Source organism: Balearica regulorum, chromosome 25 (assembly GCF_011004875.1).
Source record: "Balearica regulorum gibbericeps isolate bBalReg1 chromosome 25, bBalReg1.pri, whole genome shotgun sequence".
NCBI lineage: Eukaryota > Metazoa > Chordata > Aves > Gruiformes > Gruidae > Balearica > Balearica regulorum.
Genome location: NC_046208.1, coordinates 2,742,686 through 2,757,628, shown reverse-complemented (window position 1 = coordinate 2,757,628; position 14,943 = coordinate 2,742,686). Strand labels below are relative to the sequence as shown.

General features: G+C 50.9%; 2 protein-coding genes across 6 annotated transcripts; both read left to right on the top strand.

Annotated features, from left to right (window-relative positions):
* Positions 1–189: 189 nt before the first annotated feature.
* LOC142605176 (membrane cofactor protein-like) lies at positions 190–6,991 on the top strand. Of its 4 annotated transcripts, none has more exons than XM_075775786.1 (9): positions 190–490; positions 2,294–2,473; positions 2,969–3,148; positions 3,586–3,768; positions 4,329–4,517; positions 4,817–4,996; positions 5,516–5,715; positions 5,972–6,169; positions 6,383–6,991. In XM_075775786.1, the coding sequence occupies exons 1-8, from the start codon at positions 415–417 to the stop codon at positions 6,140–6,142; spliced, it is 1,359 nt and encodes a 452-aa protein (XP_075631901.1). In that variant the 5' UTR covers positions 190–414; the 3' UTR covers positions 6,143–6,169; positions 6,383–6,991. The 4 variants fall into 4 exon arrangements, with proteins under 4 accessions (XP_075631901.1, XP_075631898.1, XP_075631900.1 ...); XM_075775783.1 differs by having other exon boundaries at positions 268–490; positions 5,975–6,169; XM_075775785.1 differs by having other exon boundaries at positions 303–490; positions 5,636–5,715; positions 5,975–6,169.
* Positions 6,992–8,096: 1,105 nt separating this feature from the next.
* On the top strand, positions 8,097–14,346 carry LOC142605175 (complement decay-accelerating factor-like). 2 transcript variants are annotated; one of them, XM_075775777.1, is made up of 11 exons: positions 8,097–8,319; positions 8,584–8,772; positions 9,304–9,495; positions 10,175–10,274; positions 11,996–12,078; positions 12,583–12,777; positions 13,007–13,066; positions 13,189–13,317; positions 13,433–13,606; positions 13,954–14,050; positions 14,277–14,346. In XM_075775777.1, exons 1-10 carry the CDS (start codon positions 8,211–8,213, stop codon positions 14,043–14,045), a joined length of 1,323 nt encoding a protein of 440 aa, XP_075631892.1. In that variant the 5' UTR covers positions 8,097–8,210; the 3' UTR covers positions 14,046–14,050; positions 14,277–14,346. The 2 variants fall into 2 exon arrangements, with proteins under 2 accessions (XP_075631892.1, XP_075631891.1); XM_075775776.1 differs by having other exon boundaries at positions 8,097–8,772.
* The last annotated feature ends 597 nt before the right edge of the window (positions 14,347–14,943 follow it).

The window sequence follows — 14,943 nt, the reverse complement described above, 5'->3', positions numbered from 1 at the left end:
CGCGGTTCAGGGGGTGTTTGCACAGCAGCCTGTCCCCCCACCCCGCCTGTCCCCGGGGTAAAGAGGCCAAATGAACGTGCAGCACCCATCAGCAGCTCCCTGCGCTTCAGAGATGAGGCCAGGATGCTGCAGAGCGGTCCTAGCTGTAAAATAGCTTTATCCGCGCTGTCCCCACCGGGGAAGAAGGCAGAGCAGCGTTCCCTCCCACGGCACGTCTTTGCTGGAGAGCTCGGGGAGGGCAGCCCTCGCCTTGGGAAGGTCAGAAGGGCTGGGGGGGTGGCAGCATTGCCGTGGCTCCTCTGGCTTGTCCCCAACTTCCCACAGTCGTTTCCCCTTCCCCGGCGTGCGGCGGCAGGTTCTCAGCAGGCAGCGGCTCTCGCCTTCCCAGGGCGCGGGGCCGGCAGCTCCCGCACCATGCCGGGGTTTCTGCCCTGGCCGGGGCAGCTGCTGGCGGTGGCCGTGCTTGTGCTGCAGCCGGCCGGGAGTCTCGGTGAGTGTCGCTCCCCTGCTCGTTTGCTTTGCTTCTGTGGCTCAGCTTTGCTTACAGGTGAAATATGGAATAACCGGGTTAGAAGTCGGTGCTAACCTCTTTCTGTGCCTGACGTAAAGGTGATCTGAGCTCAGTGGCTGCTGCTAATTGCCCATTTCTCCTCTTCAGCTGCACCTCTAGGTACTTGCAAAGAGCCACCCAAATTTCCTCATGCTTTTCAAAAGTCTTGCGTTGGGGTACGGATTTCCCTCGGGACCGGTGCTAGGTACGGCTGGCTTAGAGGCTACGAGCTTGTTCTGGGACAGCCCAGGGCACCCGTCTGCAGAACTTCTGGTCTGGAGTGCAGAACTTGTGTTGCAGGGAGTATGTCACCCTTAGATTCGATCATCCGTGCAGTGACCGAGAAGCTGTTCCCAGGGCCAGAGTAAATCTCTACGGTCTGGGGCTCAAGATGCGGATGGTGGTAAGATGGGGAGACTCAGTTAGACAGGCAAGAGTTTTTACCGTTTGGAGTTTTTGCCATTTAAAAGGGTCATAGTTAGCAATTTGAGTGGCATCAGGAACAAGGTTGTTGCTCAAGCACTGAGGCAGCCTGTAGACAATTTGAAGGTAGCTGGTGAGTTGTCGTGCTGGCTGTCACAGGCTGGTTTCGGTACAGGAGAAGTGGGGGGTTGCTGATTAGTGTCTCTAGGAAGCGGAATAACTCTCAGTTTCTGCCTGGAAGTTGACAGTTCCTTTAAACACCAGGCCTTTTGAGAAACTTCTGCAGCTGCTCAGCAACCTCAGCACCTCCCTGCAGAGGCAGCTGCTGCCCCCCGGCTGCCAGCACCACCTTGACACTCTTTCTTTCTTTCTCGCCTTCCTTTTTTCTTTCTTTCTTTCTCACCTTCCTTTTTTCTTTCTTTCTTTCTCGCCTTCCTTTTTTCTTTCTTTCTTTCTCGCCTTCCTTTTTTCTTTCTTTCTTTCTCGCCTTCCTTTTTTTCTTTCCTTTCCCTTCCTTTCCCTTCCTTCAATTCACTGTGGTTCTCAGAAGTCTGTTGTCCCAATCCAAACATCGTACCTAAGGGGCCTGAGGAAGATGTGTACGAGTACAGAGATGCTCTTTCCATGGCTATTACTAAGATGTGTACGAGTACAGAGACGCTCTTTCCATGGCTATTACTAATAGGCAGCATCACCAGCGCTGCCCTGACACGGTGCGGGTGTGACGGTGCCTGGGATGGTGCTGTACCAGGGTGTGAACCAGGTATGACATTAAGAGACACATTGTGTCTTGGTGACCTGCCAGCATCTATCGTAAGGCATGAGGAAATCCTAGTTATATCTGCCTTTAGTTTAGTGACTAGTCTGTGACCAGCCCCAAAATATTTCTCATAGGAGATACGTTAGCTGGACAAAAAAGTTTTGTTGGGACATCAGTGATGTACGTGTGTGATAGGGGTTACGCAGTTGTTGGAGAGCCTCTTGTTTATTGTAACGCTGGAGATGGGGTGCCAGCACCCTGGAGTCACCCACCCCTGAGTGCGCAGGTGAGTCGTACGGCAAACTGCTAGAGCAAGTGCTATTAGGAAAGGGCAGGAACAGCGTTTGATTGTGCACAATGGAAACGCTGCACATTTGGAGTCCTATTGATGATGGCTGCTCAAGCATGCTTAATAACCCCTAATCTCTCTGCCTTAATTGCTGCGTTTGTTAAACCGATTCACCTTCTCTTACCAGATGGAGGTGCAGTGACGGTTGGTCACCGTAGCTGTGTTCCGTAAGAATACCCCCGAAAAGCCCTGTTTGTTTGGTGATCCACAGGGGTTCAGTGTCCCGTCCCAAGTATCACACACGGCCAGCTGAAATCCGCACAGAACTTCACCTACGGCAGCACAGCCACCCTCGAGTGCGATGCTGGCTACGTCCCCGTGGGTGCCGCCACCACCGTGCGGTGCCTGGGCAGCGGCAGATGGCACCCACGGGTGCCCGCCTGCACCCTAGGTAGGCACAGAGCTCTTTTCTCCTTACCTTGTCTCCCACGTGTAATTGCCTGCTTGTGTTTCACTAGAAGCACACGCTGTGATCACGGGAAAGGGGCTGGAGGATGGGAACCACAGCGAGCTGCGCTGCCTGCCATTTAGTGGCAGGATTCCCCTCTGCTCTTTCACCGCCCCGGGTAACACGGCAGGGCTGTCCTACCTTACGGCAGGGTACGCCCAATGAGATGCAAGAGCGTATAGGAAAAAAAAGACTGTTGTTAGATTCACCACATCCTTTGGTGAACTTCTCACTGTAATTTTTTCCATTTCAGTTCACCCCTGATACCCCACAGCGATGCTCAGGGTTGCTGCTCTCTCTGGCTCCCTTCTGGGGCTTCTACCCCAGGAGCAGGCTGGGTTCCCCAAAGGCAGGGCTCAGCTTCGCCCCCAGTGGGTTTCTGATGGAGACCCCCTGCCCAGTTCTGAGGGTCTGTGTTGTCCCCTGCTTTGTCACCAGGTCGCTGTCCCTATCCTCCTGCCATCGACCACACAGACCGAAGCCCTCAGCACGAGTTCCCAGTTGGGACGACCGTGACCTATGTCTGCAGATCCGGATACGCTTTGCTCCCCGACGTCTCTCCAATAACTACATGCCTTAAAAATTTCACATGGTCCTCAGTCCCAAAGCTTTGTCAGAGTAAGTACGCCATTTCCTCAGCTTTGCCAACAAAGCATCAATTTAATGATGTGGAAATAACATCATTTTCAAAATACCCGCTAGTGCTGCTGTGCCATAAGGACTTTATTGAGCAGTTTTGGCTCTCGCTAATAATAATTTCGCTGTTCAAAGGGTCGCGTGGCTGAAAAGAAATAGCTGCAACTCCTGTTGATTATTTGGCTGTTCAAACAATGATCAGATCAATCTGCCTTCCAAGTGAAATGGTTGTTATCACGTAATTACCATCCCTGAGCATGCCAGGTCCGGTTAGAGACGTCTGTCAGCGTTAACGGGCTGCCTGGCAGGTTCTCTGGGTCAGCAATCCACTGCCGTAGGAAAGCACCCCAGTGTGAATGTCTCCTGCTCTCCCCCTGACCCAAACCATGGAAGCTCTTTCTGATGCTGGTGTTCCTCAGAGATGCAGTGTCCCAGCCCGACTATCCCCCACGGGAGAGAGACCAGCCCCAGGAAAGCCGAATACAGCTTTGGGCACCAGGTGGAATTTCAGTGCGACCCCGGCTATGTGCTGAGGGGCAGCCAGAGGATCCAGTGCTGGTCTGACGGGACCTGGAGACCCCCCGTGCCGTACTGCGACAAGGGTGAGCGTGAACGGCGTGAGCACGGCGCGTGCCGGGAATTGTATCTCTGCAGCGGGTAGGAACAGCAGTGAGAAAATCGCATAACCTGAGCATCGCTGCTCAGAGAAAGTGGTGTTAGGAGAAGGGGTCCAAGTCACAGCATTCAGTGGCTTTAGTGTTTTCATCTTCTATCAAAAGTGTAATTAATAAAATGTGTTGAGTAGTGGGACTTTCAGCCATTTTCTCACAGGACTGGTTAGGGGGTTTATGATCCCCCTGTTCATGAGCAGGATCATTTGTCATGGGAAAGGGAAGGGGACAAGGGAAGGTTGGCTGAAGGGAGGGGATGGGGTCACACGCCGCGGTACTGGGACCTGCCGGGCTGGGGGGGTGAGCTGGGTCAGTCTGGGAACACTGGCAGAGCTGGGGACAAACCTGGCAGGAAGCGAGGAGGACTTTGAGAAGAGCAACCCTAAGTATAAATATCAAGAACTGGCTTCTCCTGTTACTTCCCTGCACTTCCCTGTCTCCCTGACTGCGTGAAGAAAATCTCAATTTTTCCTTTCTCTGTTCTCCCGCAGTCTGTGCCCCCCCTCCAAAAATCACCAACGGGCAGCACTCTGGCTTGAGAACGGAGCAGTTCTCCTATGGCTTAGAAATCAAGTACAGCTGTGCGGAGGGTCTGTCCCTCATTGGGGACGAGTCCATCTACTGCACCTCCGACGATGGGGTGAACCTGGCGTGGAGCGGCCCTGCCCCGCAGTGCAAGGGTGAGTCGTTTCTGCTGCACGGGATCAGGCTGGAGCAGGACCCGGGTGCGATGCCGGGGCTAAGCCCCCGCCCCGTTACCTGCCCCGGTCCAGGAGCTCCAAACCCAGAGCGGCCGAATGACCGTGCGGCTCCTGTGCGAAGGTCTTGGCACCACGAGCTGATCAGTAACGCCAGGGACTGGTAGGGTCTCCTTGGGGGTTGCTGCAGGCAGCTGAGGCTCAATTCTTGCCTTTGAGTATCGAACTGATGCAGGGAGCATCCCTGCATCACCGCTCCCGCCTCCGCTCTCTTCCCGCAGTGGTTCGGTGCCCCAAGCCCACGGTCGAGAGAGGAAGGATGACTCCGCAGAGGTTCACCTTTCCCTACGGGGCGGCCGTGCGGTTCTCCTGTGACGAAGGCTTCGTGCTGCACGGCGATGCCGAGAGCCGGTGCCTGGCCGACGGCGCCTGGCACCCTGCCCTGCCCACCTGCCAGCCAGGTGGGTACCAGCCGGGAGCCGAGCCGGTGGCTCCTGCGACGCTGCAGAGAGGTCGGGGTGCAGCGTTGCGTAGCCGTGTCTGTCCCCGGGGCTCCCCTAGTGCCTTCCCCTCTTTGCAGAAGAAACAAAGTTCCTGAAGGCAATATCTGAATTTTTCTCGGCAGTCCTGTATAAAGGAGGCTCTGAGACAGGTCAGGAGACACCATCGTTATCGACTTTCTCTTCAGTGGGCAATCTTACTGCAAATGTTGATCTGCAGGCTCTTGCGTGCGGATGCCTGAATTGAGACACTCAGAAAACAGCAAATGTGTAAAACATCTCAGGGGCTGTTCTGAGTTTCACTCTCCCATCTTGAAGGGCCTGGGAGAGTAACTTTGCTTTAATGTGGTTTTTTTTCACAGCTCCACAGATTTAAGATCATCTGCACTGGCTCAATCTTCACAAATTTCTTGGTGTTTTTTTCTGCCTGCATGATGTTCCTCTTGCTGAGCTGCTTTCTGCTGTGGGTTTTCCTTTCAGTTCTCTGTCCACAGCCACAAGTGGCTAACGGAAGGCTGAAAAGCACTTTGGATGGCAAAGTGTGGTACCAAACAAATGCGACTGTTACTTTTGAATGCCTTGATGGATACCACTTTTTAGATGATGGAAGCATGTCTCCAGAAGACTCTCGGACAGCCACATGCTTGCCTGATGGCAAGTGGACACCGTTGCCGGAGTGTGTAAGTACCATAGCCAGCCTGAGTTCCTGGATGAATGCTGCCGGATTCCTAATATGAAAAATAACTGCTTAAACTTCTTAAAAGCTTTTGCTTTATGGTACTAATGGGGAAAGCAGAGTGCGTTGGGGCAGTGCATGGCAAACGGGACAGAGGTTCAGGCTCAGAGCTGAGGAGTGGGTGGCTGTCCACCGGCTGCACTGCAATCATACATGCTTTTTCCTGGGTTTTGTTTCTTTTGTTTTGCTTTTTTTAACAGAAGAAAGAAGATGCTGCTAATGTATGCGAAGAGGTTCATTATATTCAAGCGGCCTTTGAATGCGATGTGCCTATGGCAGAAGTGAAAACTCTGCTGGAAATACAGAAACTGTTTCTGGAGATCAAAAAACTAAAGGTGGAACTGGAAAACTTGAACGTGCAAGTCCTGTAATGCACCATAACAATCACCTTTCCTTTGGTGAACACACAGTTTGTGCAGTCAGTATCTATAAGGCGGCTCTTGGTGACTTTATGGTTCATGCTTGCCTGCATATAGCCAGAAAAATAGTAATCAACGTATGGGAGACTGCTTTCGTCACGCTAGAGCATAGAGGGGTTTTTGCTCTTTTCCTTAAATCTGACAAGCTTGATTTGACATTTCACAGACGTGTTGTTTCACATTTTATTTTAGGAAGCATAGTAAGAAATTAAATTGAGCTTCTCTGAGTCACTGCATAAACTGCGCTAAGCTGAGATAAGGGGAACTGAAGTCCACGGAAATAAACTTCTAGCTGAGATGAGTGTCCTGTGGTTCTCTCTGAAGGTGCTTCTGCTGTAACCTTCCGGCTGGTGGTTTGCGTACACGCCGCACCCTCTGCCCGTCCTGAACTCAGCCTGTCTTAGCGCTGGCATACTTCTTCTATCTAGAAATAGTAGTGAAGTAAGCATTTAACTACGTGATTTCCTGTTAACCCAGCTCATGATTTCTATTCATCTAGTTAAGGGCAGTTACACATAAGAAAGGCATTTGTAAAGGCATCTATTCGCTTATCCCTGGGTGTAAAACAGGCAACAGGTTTCTGGCCCAGCGCTGTACTCGACAGATATCCAGTGCTGTGTCATCTTCCATGTCCCTATTTCCGGCAAGCAAATGCTAAGAACAGATGTTGTAAGTTTAAGTGTAGAGAATCAGACAGCAAAGATTGTTCTCACAACTGAACAAACGATGATCGGTTTACGTAGCTCTGTGATGCGGCAATTACTCCTTCCCTTCAGGATTACGATAAAGATGCAGGTGTAACCGCGGGTGTCGTGTAATCTGTCACGCTGGCTGTAAATTAGGCAGACTTCCAGCGTGGTCCAACGGGTGTCCTGATGGAAAGCCGAGCCCTGGCAGCCAGGTCGGTCCTCGGGGCACTCGGGGAGCGCAGCGGGCACGGCATGGCAGGCACCCGCGGGGCTGAGGACACCGCGCAGCACTGAACAACGCGCTGCCTGGGCTCGGTGGGACGGGGGGGAGCACTCATCTCCTGCACGAGCGATTTGCAGCGCTATATCATTGCCAGATGCATGCTTTTACGAGTTGTGAGAGTTGCTTTAAATGTTACTACAGCCTAAAGCACAACACCTGGGAGGAGATGGTGTCTCCCATCCTTACACTGAAAGATGCTTTGGTAACGCATCCTGTGCTCCACCACATCCCGGTGAGGAGATCTGCAACGAGAGGCACTCCCAGACCCGCTCCGGTTCTCCCCGTGCCACGAGCGGAGCAGGGCTGCACCCTCCCGCTGTGACACCTCGCTCCCCTCTGCGTGGAGCTCACCCGGGCCTGCAAACACGGCGTCTTATCTCCCCGTGCGAGGCTCAACGCCTATAAGCATGAATAAGAACTGGGTGTTACATGCCATGTCTATCTAAGAGTGTGTTTGAATAATCTTGACTGATGTCAGACAGGATATTTCAGAGTGTTAGTCAGTACGCAGATGTATTCGCTCACACCCGTTCCTAATTACAAATGAGTCAGGCAATCAAGAAAAATTAAACACACAAAAAGGAAAATGCTTTTATGTTCTGTTTCACTAACGCTGCTTATGGCAGATCAGTGTAGCGTTACCTGCCAGCAAATAACTAAGGTGGCATTTTCCTACTCTGAATACAGCTTGGGGCGGGGGGGTGGGGGGTGTCTTTTCTGCTCTCGTAGCATTTGGTTTTGGTAAAACTGTGCTAGTCAGTGCTCCCTGCCAGGCCTGCGTCAAATAAAAGGGTTGAGTTATTCCCCCATCCCTTATGGTGGGGGGGGAGGACCAGGAGGCTTTACCCGAGCCTGTGGATGACAGTTGTCCCCCACCCCTGGCTGCTCTTCGTGTCCCTGCCAGATGCTTTAGCTCCATGGGTGTTCCGGAAAGGTTTCCACTGCTCCAGAGGCTTGGCTGAGTCTGTGGTTCTGCATCTCCTCCCAGCTTCAGAAACAGCCCCTTGCAGCCAACGGTGCTCAACAGAGGAGCACGGGAATTGCTGCAATGAAGTCTGGAGAACCAGCATGGGGAAAGCACCCAGGCACCCTGAGCTGCAGGGCACCCACGTTGCTCCTGGCCTTGCTGGGGCTCCTAGGCATGCCTGTGGCTCGCAGTGAGTATGGGGCACGGGGTGTGTGGGGAGGACCAGCGAGACCTGCTTGGATCCCACCTTGCTGCTCGGGGGCTGGAGTGGGTGATGCCACCACCCGTAAGCCTGGGTGGGAGCCTCGATGCTCTCACGGATGCCGCACTGCCCCGTGCCTTTGCCCAGAGGGAAGCCAGCACCAGCCCAGCCGCCCTGCTGGGATGCTCGCTAGGGCTGGGGAAGGGGCCAGGGAACAGGGTCCTCACCTGAGGAGGTCTTCTCCTGCCGCAGGTGACTGTGGGCCCCCACCTCGCATGACCCACTCCAGACCATCCAGCGATGAGCATGCCAGCAGCTTCCCTGTTGGATCCAGGGTGACGTACACGTGCATCGAAGGTGCCATCAAAATCCCCGAGAGGTCGGACACGGTGGAGTGCCTGCCCGGCGCACGCTGGTCAAAACTGCCCGAGCCCTGCGGCCGTAAATACCTCCTTTCTCTGAAACGCGGCTCCCTCGCCTGTCTCTCGCTTGGCTTAAAGCTTCTGCCCCTTACGGTGGCCGCTCTGCAGCGGCACCACCCCTCCTGGCAAGGTGTGAACCTGCTTCCCTCGGCTGCTGTTCCTCAGAGCTGCTGACGGGTGCGGGATCCGTGCCTGCCGTCGAGGGGCTCGGTGGGACGGTGGCTGGAGCCTGGGATGCTCGCACACTTCCCGAGTCCCAGCTGGCAGGGGCTGTGCGGGCAGCTGCAGCGTGCGCAGCCCCGCGGCACGTGCGTGTGACTTCTTATTTCCTACTAACAGCTTTGCCCGCGCGGTTAAAGCATCTTCAGCTGCGCTTTGCAAAAGATGCGTTCGGCAGAGTAGCAGCCTGGTAGGAAAACAGAAGTAACCTGGGATGAACGCGAGGAGCTTTCCAAAAGCGCTGTAGCGAGAGCATTTCTGTGGTTTCAGGGTTTATTTTGCATGCTTCCCAGAGGGCAGTTCTTTCAGGCTCGCTTTCCTTGACTGCCAGGGAGCTGTGCTGCCCCGACAAGGTTGCGGTTTGCTGCCCTGTCTGAGGCGGACGAGAGGATTAATTTCTTTCCTGTTGGGACCAACGTGAGCTACGTCTGCCGCCCCGGCTACGAGAACACCTCGGAAAGTTCCCCCACCAGCACTTGCCTTGAAAACCTTGCGTGGTCGGAAGCTGCGGAGCTGTGCAGGAGTGAGTATCTCTGCTCCGCTTGCCGAAAAGCAGCTGCGGAGTTTGGAGCAGATCAGGTAGCTGCTCCCAGCCCACGTGCTGAAATGCGGCTGGGTCGTTGTCATCCCAACGGCTAGATGCTTAATACAAAATTAGGTGGCTATTCCTTGACATTAATATTTAGGACTGGACAGGAGTATCAATAGTGTTTTTTCTTTTTCTTTTCTTTTTTTTTCCTGCTGGCATGAATAGATCTGTCTTGATTTTCACGTTAGTATGTTCACATCTGGACACAGCATATGCACAGGACAAATGCCAATTTGCCATTACAGCGTTCAACTTCAAAACGAAGGCAAAGCGTTTTTCTTGGTGAAATCCGTATAACATTAAGACCGATGACGTTGCAGCAATGCGTTTTTCACAGTCAAGTAACTTACTGCCGATCTGTTGAGATGGAAATATCTCTCTAAATATTCTCCGCCCTCCCGCGAGATGCTTACCGCTGTGAGCGTGGAGCCCTTACGGGGATCCCCACCTTCACCTACAGCTGGTTCTGGCTCCTGCCAGCTCGGCTGTGACACGCACGAAGTAAAACGCTTTGGTACAACCCTCTAGGTCTGTCCCTTTTTTTTTTTTTTTGGCCTTTTTTATTTCCCCATCGCTGTGTGTTACCACTAACGCTGGCCTCGTTCTCTGGCAGGGAGATCCTGCGGTGACCCAGGACCGCTGCCCGGAGGCAGGATGGTCACTCTCACAGACCTGCAGTTCGGTGCAATGGTGAAAGTGTTCTGCGAGGACGGGTGAGTCGCGGGGCAATGCCCCGAGCACCAGTGCAGCGGTGCCGATGCCGGAATACAAACTCCGGTCCAGTGCAATGAACTTGTGGACACGGGCTGGGCTGCTCTTTCACAATATATCGCTCCTGCGGTGCTGCTCCGAGTGCGCAGTGTGCAGCTGCTTTTCCCACTTGAATCACAGCTTTGGGCTGGGAAGGAGTAAGATACAGCTGGTGGGAAGGGCCTGGGCTCTGAATTTACATCTGCTTTTTCCTTCAAGTGTCATCCAGAAGAAATTTAACTGCCCCAGGGTATCTATCCCAACAGCACTGCTTGTACCATCGGTTTATAACTATAGACTTCAAAACAAGCACAATAAATTTGAGATGTATTAAATTAAAAAAAGGCATATGTTTGAATTGTTTAAAATTCCATTATGCTCAGCTAGAAAACTGCAATGAAGCAGACTTTCCGTCAGTCAGTCAGTGAGCTGACTCACGCTTCTGCCTGATTTCAATCAGGGCACATATGCACTAAACTGACCTACAAAATTAAGCTCTTGCAACTCCAGCTCGTGTTCCTCCCTCCCTAACAGAAGGCATCCTAGCTGGCATCATCTGTCAGTCTTTACAGCTGCTTGAAATATAACACAGCTTTTTTTCCCAGATACTCCCTTAGGATGGACTTTGGGGAAATGACAGCTTGTCCCACCCTTCTGGGGTTCAGCTACTCCTTGGAAATACACATCAGGGTGGAGGGATAATGTTATCCATCTAAGCAAGATCAGATATCCAGATCAATCATATCCAAACGCTGAATCCTTTTGAACGGGAGGATGTCATTCAGAGATTGGGGAAGGTGTCAGTGCTGTCAGGACAAGATGTATTTGCTTCCAGCAAGCCAATCCGAAAGCCACGGTAATGAAATGTAGATCCCCGTTGCCCCTCCCCGGTCCCTGCTGTAGGTAGCGGATGTATTTGAATATTTGCAGAGCTGAGCTGAGCAGGTACGCCAGCAGCCTGCTGTCTTTTGCTTTTCTGGCAAAACTTTAGCAAAACAGCTAGCTACACCTTTACACCCCAAAAGCAGCATCCTAGGGAGAAGGTGGCACTGCCGGACGCGGGGCTGCCCTGCCCTCTACCACCAGCACCGAGGTTTTCAGCAGATACAGCTAAGTGACCTCAGTAACGCATCATCGCCGCGAAGCGGAGCAGCAGTCAGGGGCTAAGCCACAGCCTTTAGAGATGCTGCGTGTGCTCAGGAGGGACCTCCTCACCTCCTCACCTCCTCACCTCGTCCTCATGGGGGGACAGCGGTGTGGGAAAGGCGCTGGATGCCAGCAGCCTGAATCCCAGCGCTCTTCGCCACCAGGAAGCAGGAAGGGAGAGATAGTCCCTGATTCAGCAAATCTGAGCCCAATGTGGGCTTCCGTGTGGGAATCCACATCTAACCTCAGCACTGTCTGGCTTTCACTGCGTGCTCTGCTAGCTGCCAACTTCTCCCATCCTGGCGATGGAAGATGCGCTCTGCAGTGAGTCAGAGCATCGCCTGAAAATAGATTAACAAGGATCCTGGCAGGGAGCGTGGTGAAGGAGCTCTCCTCTTAACCAGCTTGTATCTGCACGTCTGCTTGTTTTAAAACTGCCTTTTCTACACTCCTCGTCGTACTGGTACCAGGGAAAAAAATTGTTCTTGGTTTCTGAATAGTTGCACAAATTTTTCTTTTATTTCTTATTTTCTCTTAGGTACAAATTAGATGGGAGCGATTTCATCCAGTGTCTGCTTAAAGGAAATGATGTTGCGTGGAGTAAACTTCCAACCTGCGAATGTAAGACTAATCCAGCCTTACTTTTGACTTCTCTCCAGTAGATCCTGCACGCTAATGTCTAGTCTAAGCCCGTGTCTGTACTTCGCTTGGTTTTGTTGATATTATGTGGCAGATCTGTCACCAGCACTGCAGCTCAGAAACACCCGTTTTGCTGCTGACACTGTATTTCAGCAGTTCTGTTCTCACAGGATCAACGTATTTTCTCACGAGTTAAGGTTGCGGTGAAGGCGATGGGAAGGTATTTTGAGGGATCACGAGGCAGGGCATGGCAAGCTGCCTGTTTATTTTTCTGACCCTTGGAGTGAGAGGGAGAAAGATGTGACAACAGAAACACTTCAGAAAGAAGAGAGAGATGATGGAGGCAGAAGGCAGTGCCAGTTACCCATTTCAGTCGTCCAAAAGGTTTATTGTCTTCAAGAACCTTAGGTGGACTCAGGAAACGTTTTGCATTTTCATTATTACTGAAGCTTTTTGCGATACTCATGTGGACTTTCTTTCCTGCAGTGATTACCTGCTCTTCACCGCCTCAGATTAGCAATGGAAAGCACGATGGCGAAGGTGTAGAAAAATTTGCTTATAACTCAACAGTGACTTACAGCTGTCACTCTGGCTTCCAACTTGTTGGAAATGTGAGCATCCATTGTACGAGTACGGACAAAACAAGTGGAGTCTGGAGCGGAGCTGCACCTGAATGTAAAGGTGATTTCATCCAAGTTTAGTATTTATTAGGAGCTCAGTATTTAGTATGCACCAGCTTAATCACAATACTTAACCAGTATTGTGATTGCTTAGCACAGGACACATCAAGCATAAGTCATACTTTGATTTTAAAGAGAAAAAATGCAATGCTGCTAAAGTGAGTAAGGAACAAACGGTCCGTGCAAGAAAGGCGTAGTGCTCCTAGCGATACTTACTCTTTATACCCTAGAGAAAAGCACATCTGTCAAAGCTGGAGCAAAAGGAATGGAAAGGAGTCCTCCTTCCCAAAGTGAGTTTAAATGATTCTACATTGAATCAAGTCCCACATTTCCCAACTTAATTTGCTCCTTTATCACATTTTGACGAAAAAGCCATTAGATTAATTTCACACCCTGAATTCTGTTCTTTCAGGTTCCCGTGGAAATGCCATCCAACTCTCTAAGAAGGCTCTCACATGGGAAATGAAGCTCAGCCTTTACAAAAAGTCACTCCAAAGTTCCAACTCCTTCTCCCCTTCTTCCTCTTTCTCCAGGACACCGGGTCAGTCCCGGAGGCTCATTTGGAGTTCAGGGGAACTCATCAATGAGACTCCCTCGTTACTCCCAGTCCTATCCCCAGAGTTTTCTTTTTTTTTTTTCCCCATGTTTCTCTTCAGCGTCAAGGGGCTGCGCTACCTCAGCATTCAGATTTGTTGTACCTCTGTACAAAACCCAAAGCTCCTATTCTGGATCCATGTGTCCTCCAAAGTACATGGGGATCTCTGGCATCCTTCCCCAAGCTGGCTGCTTTGAAAACTTAAAATGGTCTAAAGTTGCATCATTTTGTGGAAGTGAGTGATTTTTTTGTTGTGTTCTTTTCTTCTATAAGTTTTCTCTGTGTAAGTTATATTTTCCACTGGTTAGGCATCTGGTTCAAAGCTCAGGTTTGACTGCACTGACCTCCTCCTCTTAAAAAAGCTTTGTTTTGTATGAAACGTATTTTCATTTGTCAATTGTTTCCTTGCTCTCGTGTTATTTGAGATTTTGTTTAACCTTTTTTTTTTTTGGTTTTTTCTGTCTTTCCATATTGAAAAGCAAGAGATAACTTTATACCGCGTAGCCTTAAGCGTGCTGGGGCTTCTGTCCTTGTTCTGGCAGCGAGAGGCAATGCACTAACACTAACTTTGTTCCACGCTAGCGAGGTCGTGGGCAGCCAGGAGAAGCTGGACATGGCAGAAGTGCTGCTACAACAGATTTCCCATCCGTTGCAAAGGATCATTTTATCTATAACAAAGGTGAGTTTCAGTTGTGTTGGAAATGGTGTCTGGGTGGGAACCATAAGCATGTAATTGTAAGTAACACAGACTGAACACCCGCTTTAGGTAAATGTACGTGTACAAAATGTATTTTAAAAATTGTGATTATGTTTTAATGTTCCAAGAAATTGATTGAAAATTACTGATGCAAGAATTGGATGATTCCCATAGTTGCTTCTCCCATCTGAGTTTTTCTCTCTTTCAGTAATTCCTCCTAACATCCCAAATCCAGTTACGATTCCCAGCTGATTGGACCAGCCTTTTTTCAGGCTGGGGGTTTCTCAGAAACCCCCCAGGCCTTCTGCAGAATTTCTGATGGAGCCCGGTTATGTCACAACCTGTTCGATGCCAACCTGCTGCCGTAACAATCCCTGTAAACACAGGGACTCGCAGGACGAGCGCGGAAAGACCCAAATCTCTCAGCTGGGCTGAGCTGCTCCCTTAACTCGCAGGGATTTCTGGCCGTAGCATGGTCCGGTTGCAGATACCCCCATGCGAGCTGCCAGCAGGCTCGTGCTGAAAGCAAAATACTGATTTTCTTGTCTTGCAAAGTTATGTACATATTTCTTTTAGGAAATCACACTGCTTTCCGTGCTAAATTGAATGTGGCTCTTTATATCTTCAGTACTTTAAGCACTTTCTTTAGCAAAAGCTTTTTTTATCTCTGACATAAGTTCTTTGCAGTTTATACTTCTGTTCAGTCTACAGGAAAGATAACCACCACGAGCGGTCTTGGTATCTACTAATCTCATATTGTAAAGGAACTACTTCTGCTTTCCAAAGGGAGGGAGGCAGCTCTGTAACGCTGCAGGCTATGAGCACATCGACCAGCAGAAGTAACTGCTAAATATAATCTCCCGTGTTGTAATACC

Excerpts from the sequence above, each read along its gene's own strand:
- LOC142605176 (XM_075775786.1), top strand. The coding sequence starts at position 415 with ATGCCGGGGTTTCTGCCCTGGCCGGGGCAGCTGCTGGCGGTGGCCGTG. Across the intron at positions 2,474-2,968 it reads GGTGCCCGCCTGCACCCTAG|GTCGCTGTCCCTATCCTCCT; the intron begins GTAGGCACAGAG and ends CTTTGTCACCAG. Across the intron at positions 3,149-3,585 it reads AGTCCCAAAGCTTTGTCAGA|AGATGCAGTGTCCCAGCCCG; the intron begins GTAAGTACGCCA and ends GGTGTTCCTCAG.
- LOC142605175 (XM_075775776.1), top strand. The coding sequence starts at position 8,211 with ATGAAGTCTGGAGAACCAGCATGGGGAAAGCACCCAGGCACCCTGAGC. Across the intron at positions 10,275-11,995 it reads AAAGTGTTCTGCGAGGACGG|GTACAAATTAGATGGGAGCG; the intron begins GTGAGTCGCGGG and ends ATTTTCTCTTAG. Across the intron at positions 13,318-13,432 it reads CTCTTTCTCCAGGACACCGG|CGTCAAGGGGCTGCGCTACC; the intron begins GTCAGTCCCGGA and ends GTTTCTCTTCAG.